At 41.4% G+C, this 17,117-nt stretch overlaps 1 protein-coding gene across 1 annotated transcript in view; it reads left to right on the forward strand.

Annotated features, from left to right (window-relative positions):
* The first annotated feature begins 1,041 nt into the window (after positions 1-1,041).
* Positions 1,042-17,117, forward strand: part of PIWIL4 (piwi like RNA-mediated gene silencing 4) — a 67,223-nt gene continuing 51,147 nt past the window's right edge. The window contains exons 1-8 of the mRNA XM_074956862.1: positions 1,042-1,162; positions 2,628-2,733; positions 3,362-3,487; positions 5,459-5,673; positions 6,984-7,105; positions 10,974-11,054; positions 11,486-11,683; positions 16,557-16,668. Coding sequence (XP_074812963.1) covers positions 1,082-1,162; positions 2,628-2,733; positions 3,362-3,487; positions 5,459-5,673; positions 6,984-7,105; positions 10,974-11,054; positions 11,486-11,683; positions 16,557-16,668 — 1,041 coding nt within the window. The 5' untranslated portion in view covers positions 1,042-1,081. The remainder of the gene's footprint in view (positions 1,163-2,627; positions 2,734-3,361; positions 3,488-5,458; positions 5,674-6,983; positions 7,106-10,973; positions 11,055-11,485; positions 11,684-16,556; positions 16,669-17,117) is intronic.

Here is a 17,117-nt window from a genome sequence, read left to right on the forward strand (position 1 = left end):
TGTCCAGAGGAAGCACGTCTCCTTCCCACTGTAACTGGGTGAACACCAAGAGGATACGTGCATGTGTATGTATATGTCTTATACGTTAAACTGACAAGAGCCTGGAAAAATATGCTGCATTTCTTAGCATACTAAATGTTTATAACAAATACATCATAGGTATTGGGATCTATTTGCTTCTTTTTTTCTGAAAGCATGAGCTGTTCCTGTCTGGGTGCAAGGCAACTGTTGTGATGGCAACGTGAGGTGGCTTTGTCACAAGATCACACCTCAGTCATGAAGCAATTCTGTCATGACATTGCATGTCAGTTGTGACTTCGTGGTGACACTGCACCCTGGGGTGGGGCTGCGATGTCATGATGTGCCCTGGTATTGCCACCCCATGTCCTAAATGTGCCTGCAGTATAGTTTTCCAAGGGGAGGCTCCCTCTGCCTTTCCTGGGCGGCAGCGGCTCTGTGTGACTGCCACCTACCCAGGGCTCTCCCTATCCCGACCGTGGGGTCGGCTCCACATGGAGAAGGCCCCACTGCCCTACCCCAGGCGGGCTGCTCAACACTAGCATCAGCCAGTCCCTGCAGGTGTCACGTGCCTACAACTCTCCCGCGCAGCGGTATCACTGAAGGGGGACCAAGGGGTGGGTAGGGGCGTGGCTTGCAGGGGAACGCGCGCCTAGTCTAGAGCTGGCGAGGTATGGCCGCTGGGGGGCGTGGCTTTCTGCAGCGTCACGTGCGTGCGGAGGAGCGCGTGGGCAGTTGCGGGCGGGGTTGGTGAGCGCGCGGAGCCGCCTCTCCGTTCTCCACCGGCTCCTAGGGCGAGGCCCTGAGGCGTCTCCGGGCACCCCGCCTGGCGGACCCGGTGTCTGCCGTCCTGTCGTAGCCCCCCCAGCCCGCACGAGACCCCATCCGCCCCCGCCCGGTGATGCCCCAGACCGGCCACGCGGTGACCCGGGCCGCTGGCAGCAGCAGCCGGTTGGGGTGACGCGCGGTGGTGTAACGGCCCCGCCCCAGGCAGCGTCTTTCACACTCTTGTGTCTGTGTGTCTCCGGCTCGCAGGGCGGCGCGTGGCGCCTCGGCGAGGGACATGACCGGGCGTGCGCGGGTGCGAGCGCGGGGACAAGCCCTCCCGGGCGCCGCCGGGCAGCCCGGCTCCCCACGGCGGCCGGTGCGTACTGCCTGGCCGTGACGTGCCCCGTGCCCTCTGCCCCGGCGCGCGGTGCCCTCCTGGGGGGGCCCGGTCTTGGGTGCGTGACGGGCGGTCCCCGGGCCGGGACAGATCCCGGACTCTCTGTTCTGTGCCGTCTGTTCAAGTTCATTCCTCTCCCCTGACCGCCAGGGTGGTCTCTGGACACTGCTGAGGAGCCTTGCCTCGCTCCTCCGTGACAGCCCTCATCCCCTGCCTTCCCCCAGTGGTGGGGGTGGTAAAATGTGTCACTTCCCCAGGGGCCCCCCAGTCACCCTTGTGTGAGGTATAAGGACCTGAGCCAGAGAATGGAGACTGGTTCTTGTAGCTGTTGACACTGAGTGCAAATTCAGGGCCAGCACCATTTCATTCCTTCATATGACTTAATTTATCTTTTTGGATTAATCACTGACATTCAAAATAAAAAAAAAAAGTCTAATGTAACTTCCTTTAATAGCAAGAAATACAAAAATATTCACACTTTTGTGCGTCTTACCTGCTTTCCTTTGTAAACCACCTTGAAGGACACAAACTACAAAATTGTACCATGGATACTGCCTGGTTTGAACCAACATTGCAAAACTGTGGCCTGCATTGAAGGTGGAATTAATAGTCCTCCCAGGATAATTTGTCCACGGGCCCCTTCTGTCATGCCACTCTGCATTTAGTTTTGATAATAGAGAATGGGTGAAAAAGAAGAAAGGGTGACATCTGCCATTCAAAACTAAGCACCAAAATGGTTTTCTTTCGACTAGTAGAATATCCATGTAGTCACAAAAATACTGAAAGAAAAAGAACTCTTATTATTAACATCCCTTGAAAAACCTGAAGAATGCTGCTTTTTAGGGTGAATTCTCTTAGAGTTCCTGAATTGAAGATTTTTAAGTAGTAGACAGGTTGTATTTGTTTCCAGTGTTTGGTACCTGTCTCTTCCTGTTGACTCAGAGGCTTTCTGTTTCTTCTGTTTGAGCAGGTCTCTGAATGAGATGATCTCAGTTCACTAAGGCTGTGATTCAGCAGTCTATCTTAATCAGGAAATTGTTTAAGCATGGAGGACTTCTGCACAGCCTTAAAGTTAAATATGTGCTGGGGATACTGTAATGTTTCTATTCTGTAATAGCTGCCTTTGTCTGTTCTATGCAGCATTGACATTTTTCTACAGTATCACCTGTGCTGTACGTGAAAAGAAAAGGAGGACTTGTGGCACCTTAGAGACTAACAAATTTATTTGAGCATAAGCTTTCGTGAGCTACAGCTCACTTCATCGGATGCATTCAGTGGAAAATACAGTGGGGAGATTTATATACACAGAGAACATTCTTTCAGCAGTGAAATTTCATCTCTTCTATGAAAACATGTTGTTATAACAGTGGGCCATCTACAGAGTAACTATTTTGTAACTAAGCCATTTTCCATCTTACGGACATCCCTTATCTATATCTCATAGGATTGTTTGAGAAGTGACGAGCCCATAGCTGTTAGGACTTTGCAATCTGAGAAAGAAGCCTCAACTTCCTCTGGCCACAGGGAAACAACAAAACTTACTCAGCGATGTAAGAGATCAACTGCATTAATTACTTTACTTTGAAAGCTCTTGAAGGCAGGGACTATCTATTTGTTCTCTGTTTGTACAGGGCATAGCACAATAGTCTTGGTCCATGACTGAGGCTCCTGGTGCTAGTAGAATACATAATAATAATAAGGTAATTATTTTATTATTATTAGCCACTGTAAAGTAGCTTGTTTTCTAAGTGAATGTATTAACATGTATTAGGAAATTATAGACAGAATGAAGTATAAAGACATAAATGAGTTGCAAGTCTTGTATAAAAATGTGAAAACATCTCAATATTCATTGTCTTTAAAAAGGAATTTATTTTTTAAACTACTTTAAGAATAAGGTGCTGTTAATACTGCTGTGACAATCGTGGTAGCTCAGGCTCTGGTTATTAAAAAGTGATTTTACATCTCCTTATTTTATGTGCTGCTGTCCAAATAAAATCCAGTTAAACATATTCCATTTATATAGCCTAATTCTTGCTATTAGGATGACAAAAATTGAAGGCTAATAGACTGAAGGCTATAGAACTACCTGTGTCCAAATTTATGAATTCTTAGGTTATTTTGCTGGATTTACAAAAATGAATACATTTTACAGTTCTTTCCACATTTCTGTTCAAGATGGCCTTTCTGCTGGGGATTCTGGATGCACACTGCTGGAGAGAGGGGGGAAGACTCGATGTAACTTTCAAGATCTGGGACTAAATACTAGAGAAACTATGGCACATGTGAAAGACTGTAAAACAGGTAGAGTAACTCCATTTCCTTCAGGTTAGCCTTGTCTTCTAAGTGCCTGATCTGGGGAGGTGTTGAGTACTAGTAGTCCATTGATTTCAGTGAGCTGCAGGAGCTCCATATGTTTCAGCAGCAAGCCCACAGTATTTGGTTAGTACATGGGAACATGAAAATATACATGTTCAAAGTGTTGAGAGCCCTTAACTTGGAGTTGCGGTGCTTGTTAGCTCAGAATATATCCTTACCCCCTTCCAGGAGTTTCCAGTTGTCAAGAGAATGTTCAGAGATGTCTAATTTTTGGCATCTAAATTCTCTTTGTGTTACTTGTATGATATATTTCAACTTTCTTGGCTTCTGAAGTTAAGCTTCTCTGACATGACATAATACATTTTGCATTAGCTCTTCTGGCAGGCGCTCTTGATCTGTTGAATCCAAGGGATTAATATATCTAACCAGAGAAAATCTTTCTTAGTTTAAAAAAAAAATAGAATAAACATGTCTTCTCTAGTAAGATGTGGCATAAATGTGTCTCTTGTATTTGTTAAATGAAATACTAGTATTTAGAAACTAATTCAAAGATTGACTTTCAACATTGTTCAAAATCAAGAATGTTGTGTATCAAACAAATAGGGCATTTTGATTTCATTTTTTCATAGAAAAATATAGTCTCTGCTAAACTCAAAATTCCACTAAAGTGGAAATGTGATCTTATGGGTGTAACAAAGGACTGGGAGGGAGCAGTCGGGGGCAGGCCGGCGCGGGCACGGGGGCAGGGAGCAGTCGGGGGGAGGCCGGCACGGGGGCGGGGGCAGGGAGCAGTCGGGGGCAGGCCGGCGCCGGCACGGGGGCGGGGGCAGGGAGCAGTCGGGGGGAGGCCGGCGCCGGCACGGGGGCGGGGGCAGGGAGCAGTCTGCCACTTACGTTTTGTGTGACTTTATGTAAAGTACTTATAAAGCCTTCTATGCCTAAGTCTCCCCATCTATAAAATGGAGATAACAGCACTCTACTTCACAAGGGTATTGTCTGTCTTAATCCATTAATATTTAAGTGTTTTGAGATCCTTGGATGGAACATGATACAGAATTACACAGTATTATTTCTTACGTCAGACATTAGCATGCATTTCAAAGGGGCAAGTAGAACTGGGATGAGTGAACATTTTAGAAAAAATCGGCTACATTGTGGTGGTATACTGTTTTTTTTATACTGCAAAGCAGTTTTGGTTTACAGTTAAAAGCAAACTTGCTCTGCTTAAGTACAATGACCCCATTTATATGTGTCATGGTTTGTCTGGAGTATAAAATATGGTAGTAATAAGCGTTTTACAAAACTGCTTTTTTGAGAGAGAGAGAGAGTGCGAGAGAGACCGCGAGCGGGCAGTCTGACCTAACCCTTACAAGCTGACATCAGCAGGGTTCCTTAGTTATGTCTCCAGAACAGTACACATTAGGGCATCTCTCTGTGTGTAACCTGGTGATAGATCTGGTCTTCATGATCCTTCAAAATAAGAAATCAAAGGCTGTTTTTTTATATATATACATACATACACACAAAATGCCCATTTTACCATATTTATTTCGAGCTTTATTATTATTATTATTTATTATGTTACATTTCTTCAGTTCTTTCGACAGGTATGTTTGCAATCACCATCAAATAGTTAATTGGGAGAAATAAACTAATCTTTAGTGTATTTTTGTAAAATAACCTATGTTGGCAGTGGGAAATTACTTTTGCCAGCCCATTTGTATCATCTTATCTTTCATTAGACATTGTGTTCCATCTACTTGTTTTGATGTTGGTAAGGCATTCATTTTGATTGACTTGTATTTGTATATTGATGACTTTTTTGTCAAAAAGATCTCTGTGTTGTTTCTTAATGTTACTGGGCAATGAAGTATTGCCTGTAGTTATTTAAGATGATTTAAATATTTTTGGTAGTAATATTTGTCTTAAAAGAAATAAACTTATTATCTCTTTCAGGCTTCAGTGGAATTCCGGTGAAAGTGGTCACAAACCTATATAGCTTAGGTTTGCCCAGGGAATGGCAGCTTTACCAATACCATGTAACATTTAATCCAGAGTTGGAATCAAGGCGCCTGCGCCTTGCTTTGCTTTACAGCCATACCGAACTTCTTGGAAAAGCCAAAGTATTTGATGGAGCTATCCTTTTTCTTTCTCAAAAGCTGGAAAATCAGGTGAAGATAAGTGTCTTGTGCACTGTTGCATTACCACAAAGGCACAGTCATCTTAATTATGACCTTTGTGTTGGCAGGATGAAACAGCTGAAACTATCCCCTCCCCAAAACCTTTTGTTTTATTTGTTTAAAATAGTTTAAATAATTTTGTGACCAAGCCATCTCCTCTTATCTGAAGTTTGTTTAGTGTTGGCGGAGGGGATGGTCTAATGAGCTAAACACTAAGATTGAAATAACAGGATCAATTCAGTTCATCATCCTTCCAAGGGAGATATATTGATTTCCATGCATTTTAGTATATGTGGATCTTCAAAAAATGAGGCTTGTCTGCTTTGTGAGGACACTAAAGATGGCACTTCCTGTGAGATTGGAATTTGTAACGATGTCCTTGGCCAAAATTACCCTGCCCACCATCTTCTGATATGTAGAGTTTTACATGCTGGTTGTCTTGTCTGACTTCTGTCCTTCTACCCACAGGTGCCTGCATTTCATTAGTGCTGCATGTATGCATAAATTTTGGCAATCTTTAATTGAGCATAGCTCCCATTTCAACTGTTTGTTATATCTGTTAAGCTAATAGAGGATTTCAGTTTCCCAGGCTGTCAATCTAACACTTTTCAAAGCTTGAAAATACAATATGTTTTTAAAAAGTAGAAAAAGACAGAAGTATAATGTACAGTTTTTTATTTTCTGGGGCTTCACATAGCATACTGAACTGGTTCACTTTACCATATTAAAATTGCTATTGCACTCTAGTCGTATTTCTCGGTGTTTGGTGTCCTTACAAGCACTTCTCAGTCTCAAGTTTTTTAGTAATATTGCAAGTGTTCCAATAGTCTGCAGTTTGAAACATATTACTGGAACAAAAGGTGAGTAAGTGGGGGGGGGAGAAGACTTGTAAACCAGGGAGCTGTTTAAATGGGTTTATGGAAGAAAATGCCACAACCCTTTAGCTTCTTCTGGGTTATACGGTAGCAGTAGTTTTCTGGCACAGAAATAAATTTTAAATCATCAATCACCTTTGCATGATAGGAAAGCTCTGTCTTTGGTAGAGTAATGATTGTGCCAATAAACACAGTGCTCTGGATATGTTGGTTGAAGGCCTGCCTGCCCAGTTAATTTTTGCATTAGTTGCAGTCCTTGTTGTGAATATTAACTTCCTGATCCCAGAAAATCGATGAAAAGACAAATTATCTGAAAAGTAATATAGGATTCATTTTTGGGCAGTTACACTTTTACAACTACTATTCTATATTCAAGGTAAGATGTTGCCTGGATATTGTATGTACCTGTTTTGAATTTTTTCTTAGGTTACAGAATTATCGAGTATAACGAAAAGAGGTGAGACTGTAAATATTACCATTACACTAACAAATCAGCTAGCATCAAGTTCCCCTGTGTGCATTCAGTTTTTCAATATCATCTTCAAAAAGTAAGTGATTTTGAAAGTGTTTGTTTGAGATTAACTGTTAAAGGTGGAGCAAAAAAACATAGCTTTATCAAAAACTTTGTGAAAATTAAACTTCTAAAAAGTTGCATATCTAGTAGCATCTGATTTTTTCAGTTGTTCGGGTTGTAAAAATGTGGGTTGAAAATCTCTTGATGTTTGGTACCTAGTAAAAAAAAATTGTTATGAAATATTTATTGCCAGAAGTAGTTATGGAAAAGATTTTTTTTAAATAAATTTCACTCACAACACCATTTACTCCAGAGAAGCTGCTTCACTTCAGCCAGTAGTGAATTTTGACTGTTGACTATTAAACATAATATACAGATTTCCTGTGCTGTCTTTTTACATGTGTGAAAAACATTCTCAATAGAAGTCAATAAGGGCAAAGCTCTTTACATAATTCTAAGTAAACCTTGGGTTAAGAGTTTCCATGTTGGTTTTTAAAAAAATGTATTGATGGGTTGTGAGATAGAGGGCCACACTTTCAAACACAGCTGAAGAAATTGTGCCCATCCATATATACACACAAATTAAGTAATTGTGATTTACCTAGCACATAAATGTGTATGCAAATAAGAATTTTGTACAGTGCAGTGTTGGCACTATTTTGGATGCTAATTTGGTGTTTGAGATCTCCTGAAATAAAGGAACAGTTATATTACTTAGTTGCTTTTAAACCAAACCTGAACTCAGATGTATTCATAACCCAGCTTTTTACCAGTTCTAACTGACACGTAATAATTCATACTGTCAAGTCAGAAAAGAGCAGCTTACCCACTTTAGAAAACTGATAATTATTTTGGAATAAAATTCACCCTTGTGAGTGGGCCTGCACAATTTCCTACTTACCATTATGTGTCTATAAGTCTTTAACCCAAGTTTTAAGTGGTATTTAAATGATGCATACAGTCTTGTGCAGGTCCTCTCCAGAGCCATGAATTTCATCCGGTGTCAAAGTTTTGTTACCTTTCCAAATGCTAACTAGGGAACAAAATGGCTTCTTACTTTTATTTAAGTTCTTGACAAAATTCTCATTAACTTCATTAGGACCATACTGTGCTCAGGCGTGCAATATCTTTTAACCTAAATATTAAAGAGAACATTTGCAGGAGATGTGTGGTAGCATTACTCTTCTAATAAAATATTCTACTTCATGTGCGTCCGAACAGAATGGGAAAGCCTTTCAGATGAATGCATCTTTGAGCTCTTAAGATAAGAAACAGTGTTAAGTGTGTAAACAAATTATTGTGAAACTGGTATGTTCTATGTTTTCTCAATTAGACCAATTTGTATTGTTTTTGACTGCACACAAAATACTTCGATTTATTTCTGTGGTTCATGTATTTTTGTGGGATTCTGTTTTGTTACTCTCCTGATACTTAGAAAAAAGGTTGGTATTATGTTTGAAGTAGTTATTTTAAGATGTTCAAGGACTGTTATCTCTGAAGTTATGACGTGAAGTGGGATATAGAATACAAAGCAGTATATTTCTAGTTTATTAAAGAAATGTCTGATTAGTGTTATAAGGCAAGATGTTTAAGGCCGAATGATTTCATCTGATTCCATGAGTTTAATTATTTCCTCGAATGTATTGTCTGGAATGTCTTATTCCTATTAAGTGAAATCTCTACTTAATAAATAAATTGGACTTGTACTTCTTTGGGCATTAAAGATATTATGGGTGTGATAGTGCTGTTAGGAAACTTTCTTCTCTTCTCAGCCTAACTATTGTGTTGTGTTGGTGTGCTCTATTAAACAGCTGCCATGGTCCACTTCGGAAAGTGGTGGAGGGGGTGGGGTTCCGCATTTTATTAGTGGATGCAGTGATTCCTGTTTATGCTGCACAGTTCACAAAGTGCTTTGGAAGCCTTCTGATGAAAATGTTAAGATAAATGTGATACTATCATTATTTAGTAGTATTACCTATTATTAAAGCTTTATTTATGTCCAGAATTTTGGGCAGCAGTAGTGATTTCCATTTGAATTTTGAAGTTGGTCAAATTTTTGAGATTCTGCACTTCCTTAACATATTAATAGCTCAATACATGGAATTAATGGAATTGTGTGCATTTGTTAAAGGACATGTTTTTTCTTTTATAAAAAACATTGGAATGAATTCATTTCTTACATTCCATAATGCAGGTATAACTCAACTGTCTTAATCAAATCTCACAGCTGTGTGGCCTCATTGCCCCATACCAAAAGTGTTTGTAAATTGCTAGCACACAGACTTTTTTACTTCACTTATCAATTGTGCCTTAGACCTTTCAATAGAATGGGGTAGTACTAGCTACTGTTGTCCTGAACTCTTGCAGTATTTCCAGTTTGTACTAAGGTATTATAGCTGATATTGGTTTTTGAACTGCCCCTTTTTTCCTTTTGACTGTGTTTCACTGATCTGGATGTGGACTTTTTCTTTTTAATTTTTTTTCTTGCACAGTAGATCGTGAGATTTACTAGATATAGTTTCATTTTCAGGTCCAACTTACTGTCTTGAAACCTGAGCAGTTTCTAGAAGATAGCTTTGTTTGAAGAATTACTCCTGGGGGAATTCTGTGCCACTGCTCGTGCACAGAATTCATGACCTCTGCATATTTCTTTGCTTCCCTGCAGAAAAATGTCTTCTGACAGGGAAGCAAAGGGAGGCCGCAAGAGTTGTCATGTGCCCTTCCCTTGCAGTGCTGACATATTGGTTCAGGCCCCCAGAGCAGCCAGTAGAAATGTAAATCACCGCTGGGGGGTTGCGGGGGGTGGGGGGAGAGGCTGGACAGTCATGTGTGCGTGAGAAAGAGAGATTCTGTCAGTCTTGCTTGCTATTGTGGCACACTCAGCGTGGAGGGGCAGGCTCTATCCCCTGAGGCAGAGCAGAATGTAGCAGCCTGCCTGCTTAGTGAGTTGGACCCATTGTTCTTAGTGAATTCCCCCAGGAGTATAAAATGGGTGTAAAAGTTTTAAGGCTCCTTTACACTGCCAGAATAGTCTAAAGGATCCTTGTTGTAAAGGACAGTGTGGCCTTATAAATGCTTATGGTGCTTTAGTGATTAGAACTGGTCTAAATTTCTGGACTGAACAAATTTTCCTATCAAAATGTGCTCCATGAACTGTTTGCTACTGATCTTTTTGGAGATGGTCAGTAGCCCATATAAATTATGAGTTTGATTCCCCAACCCTCACTTGCTCTTCAGTTGCCTATGATGTAACAGTGAGCATATCATAGAATATCAGGGTTGGAAGGGACCTCAGGAGGTCATCTAGTCCAACCCCCTGCTCAAAGCAGGACTAATCCCCAACTAAATCATCCTAGCCAGGGTTTTGTCAAGCCAGGCCTTAAAAACCTCTAAGGAAGGAGATTCCACCACCTCCCTAGGTAACCCATTCCAGTCTCTCACCACTCTCCTAGTGAGATGGCTGCATCTATTTGTGTTTGATTAATAATTTGAAGTAAAGGCTCAAACCTAGCTAAATTACTATTAGACAAAGGGGGTTTGGGGATTTCCTCCTATGCACCCCACTCCCATTCTCCATCCATTGTATTGTAATTTAAATAAATTACCAAAATAATTGAATCCAGCATGTTTATATTGCATTAGTTTAACAAATGAAATATGCAGAATTTTGCAGAATTTTAAAATATTGTGAGCAGAATTTTTAATTTTTTTTGTACAGAGTTCCCCCAGGAGTCAAGAATATAGCTAGGTTTGAGACTTGCCTTGTGAGTTCAGCTTCTGTTGTGAATTTGGTTAACTTAAAATTTAATGATCTAATAATGAGTTAAAACTATTATCTATTTTCGGTGTGTTCTAAGAATTATACTTATGTGATGTGTTGAAAAATATGCATTAATACATAGGGTTTTGAAAAAGCTGTCCATGTACCAAGTTGGACGGAACTTCTACAGTCCTGTAGACCCAGTGGAAATTCCCCAGCACAAGTAAGGTTTTGGGATTTTTTCCTCCCTTTAATTCTAGAATTTTCTGGTAACAGTTTATGGTAATGTGTAAACCCTTTCCAGTATATCTTGCTGGAGAATAGTTTTAATGTCTGAGCTTTGTGTTTGAACAGCATCCCTGCCATTCTTAAGATGTGCTGAATTGTTAATACAAATTGCAGCAGGAACTTGGGTACAGAATCTCCACTGTAACGCAGAGCAGCAGGAGCTAGGCAAACCAGTGGTGATACTCTTTGTATTACCAGTGCGAGAAGAGAGAGAGGTTATACTTCTTGCATGTTTGTGTAGCAATAAATGTGCAAAACTTAACTTTAAACACATGGCAGCCAAGATGGTGGAAGTGGACCTACATTGTTAAACGTGGGTTAATTCAAAAATAGTTATTTTAAATATTTTTCTTTGCATTCCATAAGACTGACTCTTTGGCCAGGATTTGCTGTTTCCATTACACAGTTCGAGAACAGAGTGATGTTAAGTGCTGACGTGAGCCATAAAGTCCTTCGCAGTGAGACTGTTCTGGAATTCATGACAAGTCTGTATACCAGGATTGACAGACTGTGCTTCATACAAACATGTGAAAAGGAGCTGCTAGGGCTTATTGTGCTTACGAGGTAAAGACATCACTATTTATTTTGCTGTTCTGTTGACTCAGGTGTCCTGTCAACTAGAACTATTTGTACATAGTGGCTTTTTGCACTTCTTTCTACTTTAAAAGTCGTAGTCCATATTAAAAGTTGTAGTGGTTTCTTATGTCATTCATAAATTAAGTGTTCATGAGGCAGGAGATTGCTGTCTATTAAAGGTTATAGGTGTGTCTTCCAGTAGAAAGATCTGCAAAAGCAGGAGGGCATGAAAGAAAGCTGGGTGTCCCATGAAGAGGACAAATATGGAGGTGGATAATGTATGTGGGAGAGAGCTGCTAGTTTGTGTGGATATTGGCCTGGTGGGGGAGGATATTGGAGACCCATCCAGTCACAAGAATATGTACCTCACATGGGAGTGCATTGGGTGTCTCTGCCAGAAAAAGAAACTCCTATGGGAGGCCTCTTTAAGAGGGAGCCTCCCTATCACAGAATTGCTGCCCCTTGAAGAGGCAGTGGGCCATCAGTTTTCTCCCCTCACTGTGACTTTACTGTCTCTAGAATAGAAGACTGAGCTGGCCATTATTGACCTTCCCCCTGCATGATCCTCCTGTTCTGTGGGGATTGGAGCAGGAGAAGCCAAAAAACACCCAGCGGAACCTGGATTTGGACAGGGCTTTGATTTCTTTTGCCTGCTACATATACCACAGTTTCAGAGTAACAGCCGTGTTAGTCTGTATTCGCAAAAAGAAAAGGAGTACTTGTGGCACCTTAGAGACTAACCAATTTATTTAAGCGTAAGCTTTCGTGAGCTACAGCTCACTTCATCGGATGCATACTGTGGAAAGTGTAGAAGATCTTTTTATATACACACAAAGCATGAAAAAATACCCCCCCCCCCACTCTCCTGCTGGTAATAGCTTATCTAAAGTGATCACTCTCCTTACAATGTGTATGATAATCAAGTTGGGCCATTTCCAGCACAAATCCAGGTCGTCCCCCCCCACACACACACACACAAACCCACTCTCCTGCTGGTAATAGCTTATCTAAAGTGACCACTCTCCTTACAATGTGTATGATAATAAGGGTGGGCCATTTCCAGCACAAATCCAGGGTCTAACAAGAACGTCTGGGGGGGGAGAGGTAGGAAAAAAAAAGGGGAAATAGGTTACCTTGCATAATGACTTAGCCACTCCCAGTCTCTATTCAAGCCTAAGTTAATTGTATCCAATTTGCAAATGAATTCCAATTCAACAGCCTCTCGCTGGAGTCTGGATTTGAATTTTTTTTGTTGAAGAATTGCAACTTTCATGTCTGTAATCGCGTGACCAGAGAGATTGAAGTGTTCTCCGACTGGTTTATGAATGTTATAATTCTTAACATCTGATTTGTGTCCATTTATTCTTTTACGTAGAGACTGTCCAGTTTGACCAATGTACATGGCAGAGGGGCATTGCTGGCACATGATGGCATATATCACATTGGTGGATGTGCAGGTGAACGAGCCTCTGATAGTGTGGCTGATGTGATTAGGCCCTATGATGGTGTCCCCTGAATAGATATGTGGGCACAGTTGGCAGCGAGCTTTGTTGCAAGGATAGGTTCCTGGGTTAGTGGTTCTGTTGTGTGGTATGTGGTTGCTGGTGAGTATTCGCTTCAGGTTGGGGGGCTGTCTGTAGGCAAGGACTGGCGTGTCTCCCAAGATTTGTGAGAGTGTTGGGTCATCCTTCAGGATAGGTTGTAGATCCTTAATAATGCGTTGGAGGGATTTTAGTTGGGGGCTGAAGGTGACGGCTAGTGGCGTTCTGTTATTTTCTTTGTTAGGCCTGTCCTGTAGTAGGTGACTTCTGGGAACTCTTCTGGCTCTATCAATCTGTTTCTTCACTTCAAAAAGAAGGATTCTAGGTGGACTCCTCCTGAAGGTCAAAACAGCAGACTGGACTTCTACATAGAGTGCTTCCGCCGACGTGCACGGGCTGAAATTGTGGAAAAGCAGCATCACTTGCCCCATAACCTCAGTCGTGCGGAACAGAATGCCATCCACAGCCTCAGAAACAACTCTGACATCATAATCAAAAAGGCTGACAAAGGAGGTGCTGTTGTCATCATGAATAGGTCGGAATATGAACAAGAGGCTGCTCGGCAGCTCTCCAACACCACTTTCTACAAGCCATTACCCCCTGATCCCACTGAGGGTTACCAAAAGAAACTACAGCATTTGCTCAAGAAACTCCCTGAAAAAGCACAAGATCAAATCCGCACAGACACACCCCTGGAACCCCGACCTGGGATATTCTATCTACTACCCAAGATCCCTAAACCTGGAAATCCTGGGTGCCTCATCATCTCAGGCATTGGCACCCTGACAGCAGGATTGTCTGGCTATGTAGACTCCCTCCTCAGGCCCTACGCTACCAGCACTCCCAGCTACCTTCGAGACACCACTGACTTCCTGAGGAAACTACAATCCATCGGTGATCTTCCTGATAACACCATCCTGGCCACTATGGATGTAGAAGCCTTCTACACCAACATTCCACACAAAGATGGACTACAAGCCGTCAAGAACACTATTCCCGATAATGTCACGGCTAACCTGGCGGCTGAACTTTGTGACTTTGTCCTTACCCATAACTATTTTACATTTGGGGACAATGTATACCTTCAAATCAGCGGCACTGCTATGGGTACCTGCATGGCCCCACAGTATGCCAACATTTTTATGGTTGACTTAGAACAACGCTTCCTCAGCTCTCGTCCCCTAACGCCCCTACTCTATTTGCGCTATATTGATGACATCTTCATCATCTGGACCCATGGAAAAGAAGCCCTTGAGGAATTCCACCATGATTTCAACAATTTCCATCCCACCATCAACCTCAGCCTGGTCCAGTCCACACAAGAGATCCACTTCCTGGACACTACAGTGCTAATAAACGATGGTCACATAAACACCACCCTATACCGGAAACCTACATGCCTCCAGCTTTCACCCTGACCACACCACACGATCCGTTGTCTACAGCCAAGCTCTGCGATACAACCGCATTTGCTCCAACCCCTCAGACAGAGACAAACACCTACAAGATCTCTATCAAGCATTCTTACAACTACAATACCCACCTGCGGAAGTGAAGAAACAGATTGATAGAGCCAGAAGAGTTCCCAGAAGTCACCTACTACAGGACAGGCCTAACAAAGAAAATAACAGAACGCCACTAGCCGTCACCTTCAGCCCCCAACTAAAACCCCTCCAACGCATTATTAAGGATCTACAACCTATCCTGAAGGATGACCCAACACTCTCACAAATCTTGGGAGACAGGCCAGTCCTTGCCTACAGACAGCCCCCCAACCTGAAGCGAATACTCACCAGCAACCACATACCACACAACAGAACCACTAACCCAGGAACCTATCCTTGCAACAAAGCTCGCTGCCAACTGTGCCCACATATCTATTCAGGGGACACCATCATAGGGCCTAATCACATCAGCCACACTATCAGAGGCTCGTTCACCTGCACATCCACCAATGTGATATATGCCATCATGTGCCAGCAATGCCCCTCTGCATGTACATTGGTCAAACTGGACAGTCTCTACGTAAAAGAATAAATGGACACAAATCAGATGTTAAGAATTATAACATTCATAAACCAGTCGGAGAACACTTCAATCTCTCTGGTCACGCGATTACAGACATGAAAGTTGCGATATTACAACAAAAAACTTCAAATCCAGACTCCAGCGAGAGACTGTTGAATTGGAATTCATTTGCAAATTGGATACAATTAACTTAGGCTTGAATAGAGACTGGGAGTGGCTAAGTTATTATGCAAGGTAACCTATTTCCCCTTGTTTTTTCCTACCCCCTCCCCCCCTCAAATGTTCTTGTTAAACCCTGGATTTGTGCTGGAAATGGCCCACCTTGATTATCATACACATTGTAAGGAGAGTGATCACTTTAGATAAGCTATTACCAGCAGGAGAGTGGGGTGGGGGGAGGTATTTTTTCATGCTTTGTGTGTATAAAAAGATCTTCTACACTTTCCACAGTATGCATCCGATGAAGTGAGCTGTAGCTCACGGAAGCTTATGCTCAAATAAATTGGTTAGTCTCTAAGGTGCCACAAGTACTCCGTTTCTGTGTACCACAGTGTGACTCTTATCTTTCTTTTTTTATTCTGATTTTTAAACAGAGCCTTCTGGTGTCTGATGTTGGGCCACAGTTCAACCTCTCTTGGGGCTAGGTAGCACACCATTTTAGTGTGTTTTTCTCTCTGTTTGGATTGCTCTTGCAGCACCTCTTCCTTCTGGCCTGGAAGGAATGATGGATATGTACTCCTTGAATTTGATGACTTCAAAGCTTGCACACTGATCCTGCAAAGACGTATGCATGTCATTATTTTTAGGGTGCTGTGAGTAATTCCAGTGGCCTCAGTGGGAATACTTGCAGTAGATAAAATTAATGCATGCGTGTGTCTTTGCTGGTTTGGAGCCTTGGATTTTTTTTTTTAAACAATTCAGTGTAGTTAAAATTAAGTTATTAGAGTAAATATGTTTCTTCTGGTACATCTATGTTAAAACTGTCTTTTGTAAATTAATCAGTCTGGTTTGCAGTAATATTTGATCAGATTTTTTTTTTAAGTTTTTATTGTACTACTGAAAATTCATTAAAGGTGCAAGTTTTATCCTCTGAGAAAATATAGACGACAACATCATGTAAAACTGTTAAGCGAAGTACTGATAATATTTGTTGTGCCATTCTAAGCTTCCCCCCCACATATTTCCAAATGGACAAGTCTCTGTACTGGAGAAGACTTATGATTGCAGTCATTTATACCACACTTAAATAGGCCAAGCAATTAAATCCCCTCACTTATTCTGCATTTTCATAGATATAACAATAAAACCTACCGTATTGATGATATTGACTGGTGCGTGAAGCCAACGGACACATTTCCAAAACGTGATGGCACTGAAATCTCTTACGTTGATTATTATAAGCAGGTAGGTTAAAAACTAGGAAGCTGTTACAAACAAAAAAAATGTTTTATATTATTTTGTATGGTCGCTTCTAAATGTACTGGTGCTGTAGTTTTGGCAAGTATGACCAAGGTTTTCTATATTAAACACAAAAAACACAAAAAAGGAACCATTTTTAGTAGTATGATGTACATTGGAAATACAATACTATTACATTCGGATGTTTAAAATTTCTTTTACTAATAGACTCTGGGAACACTTTGCCATGTTCTAGGATGAGGAACTGTTTGTAAAGAGTTTTGGAGATGAAATAGTTCTTTATAGGTGTGAAATATTAACAGCATTCTATATATTAGAGCATTTGGCTTACCCTCTTACGAAAAGTAATAGAACTTTAACTTGTTCCATTGTCTTTAAAATATGCTCAGGACAGAGTGCTCTTGGCAAGTAAGAGCAAACATTGTTCCATCCAT

This window comes from Natator depressus, chromosome 1 (genome assembly GCF_965152275.1).
Source record: "Natator depressus isolate rNatDep1 chromosome 1, rNatDep2.hap1, whole genome shotgun sequence".
Classification (NCBI taxonomy): Eukaryota; Metazoa; Chordata; order Testudines; family Cheloniidae; genus Natator; species Natator depressus.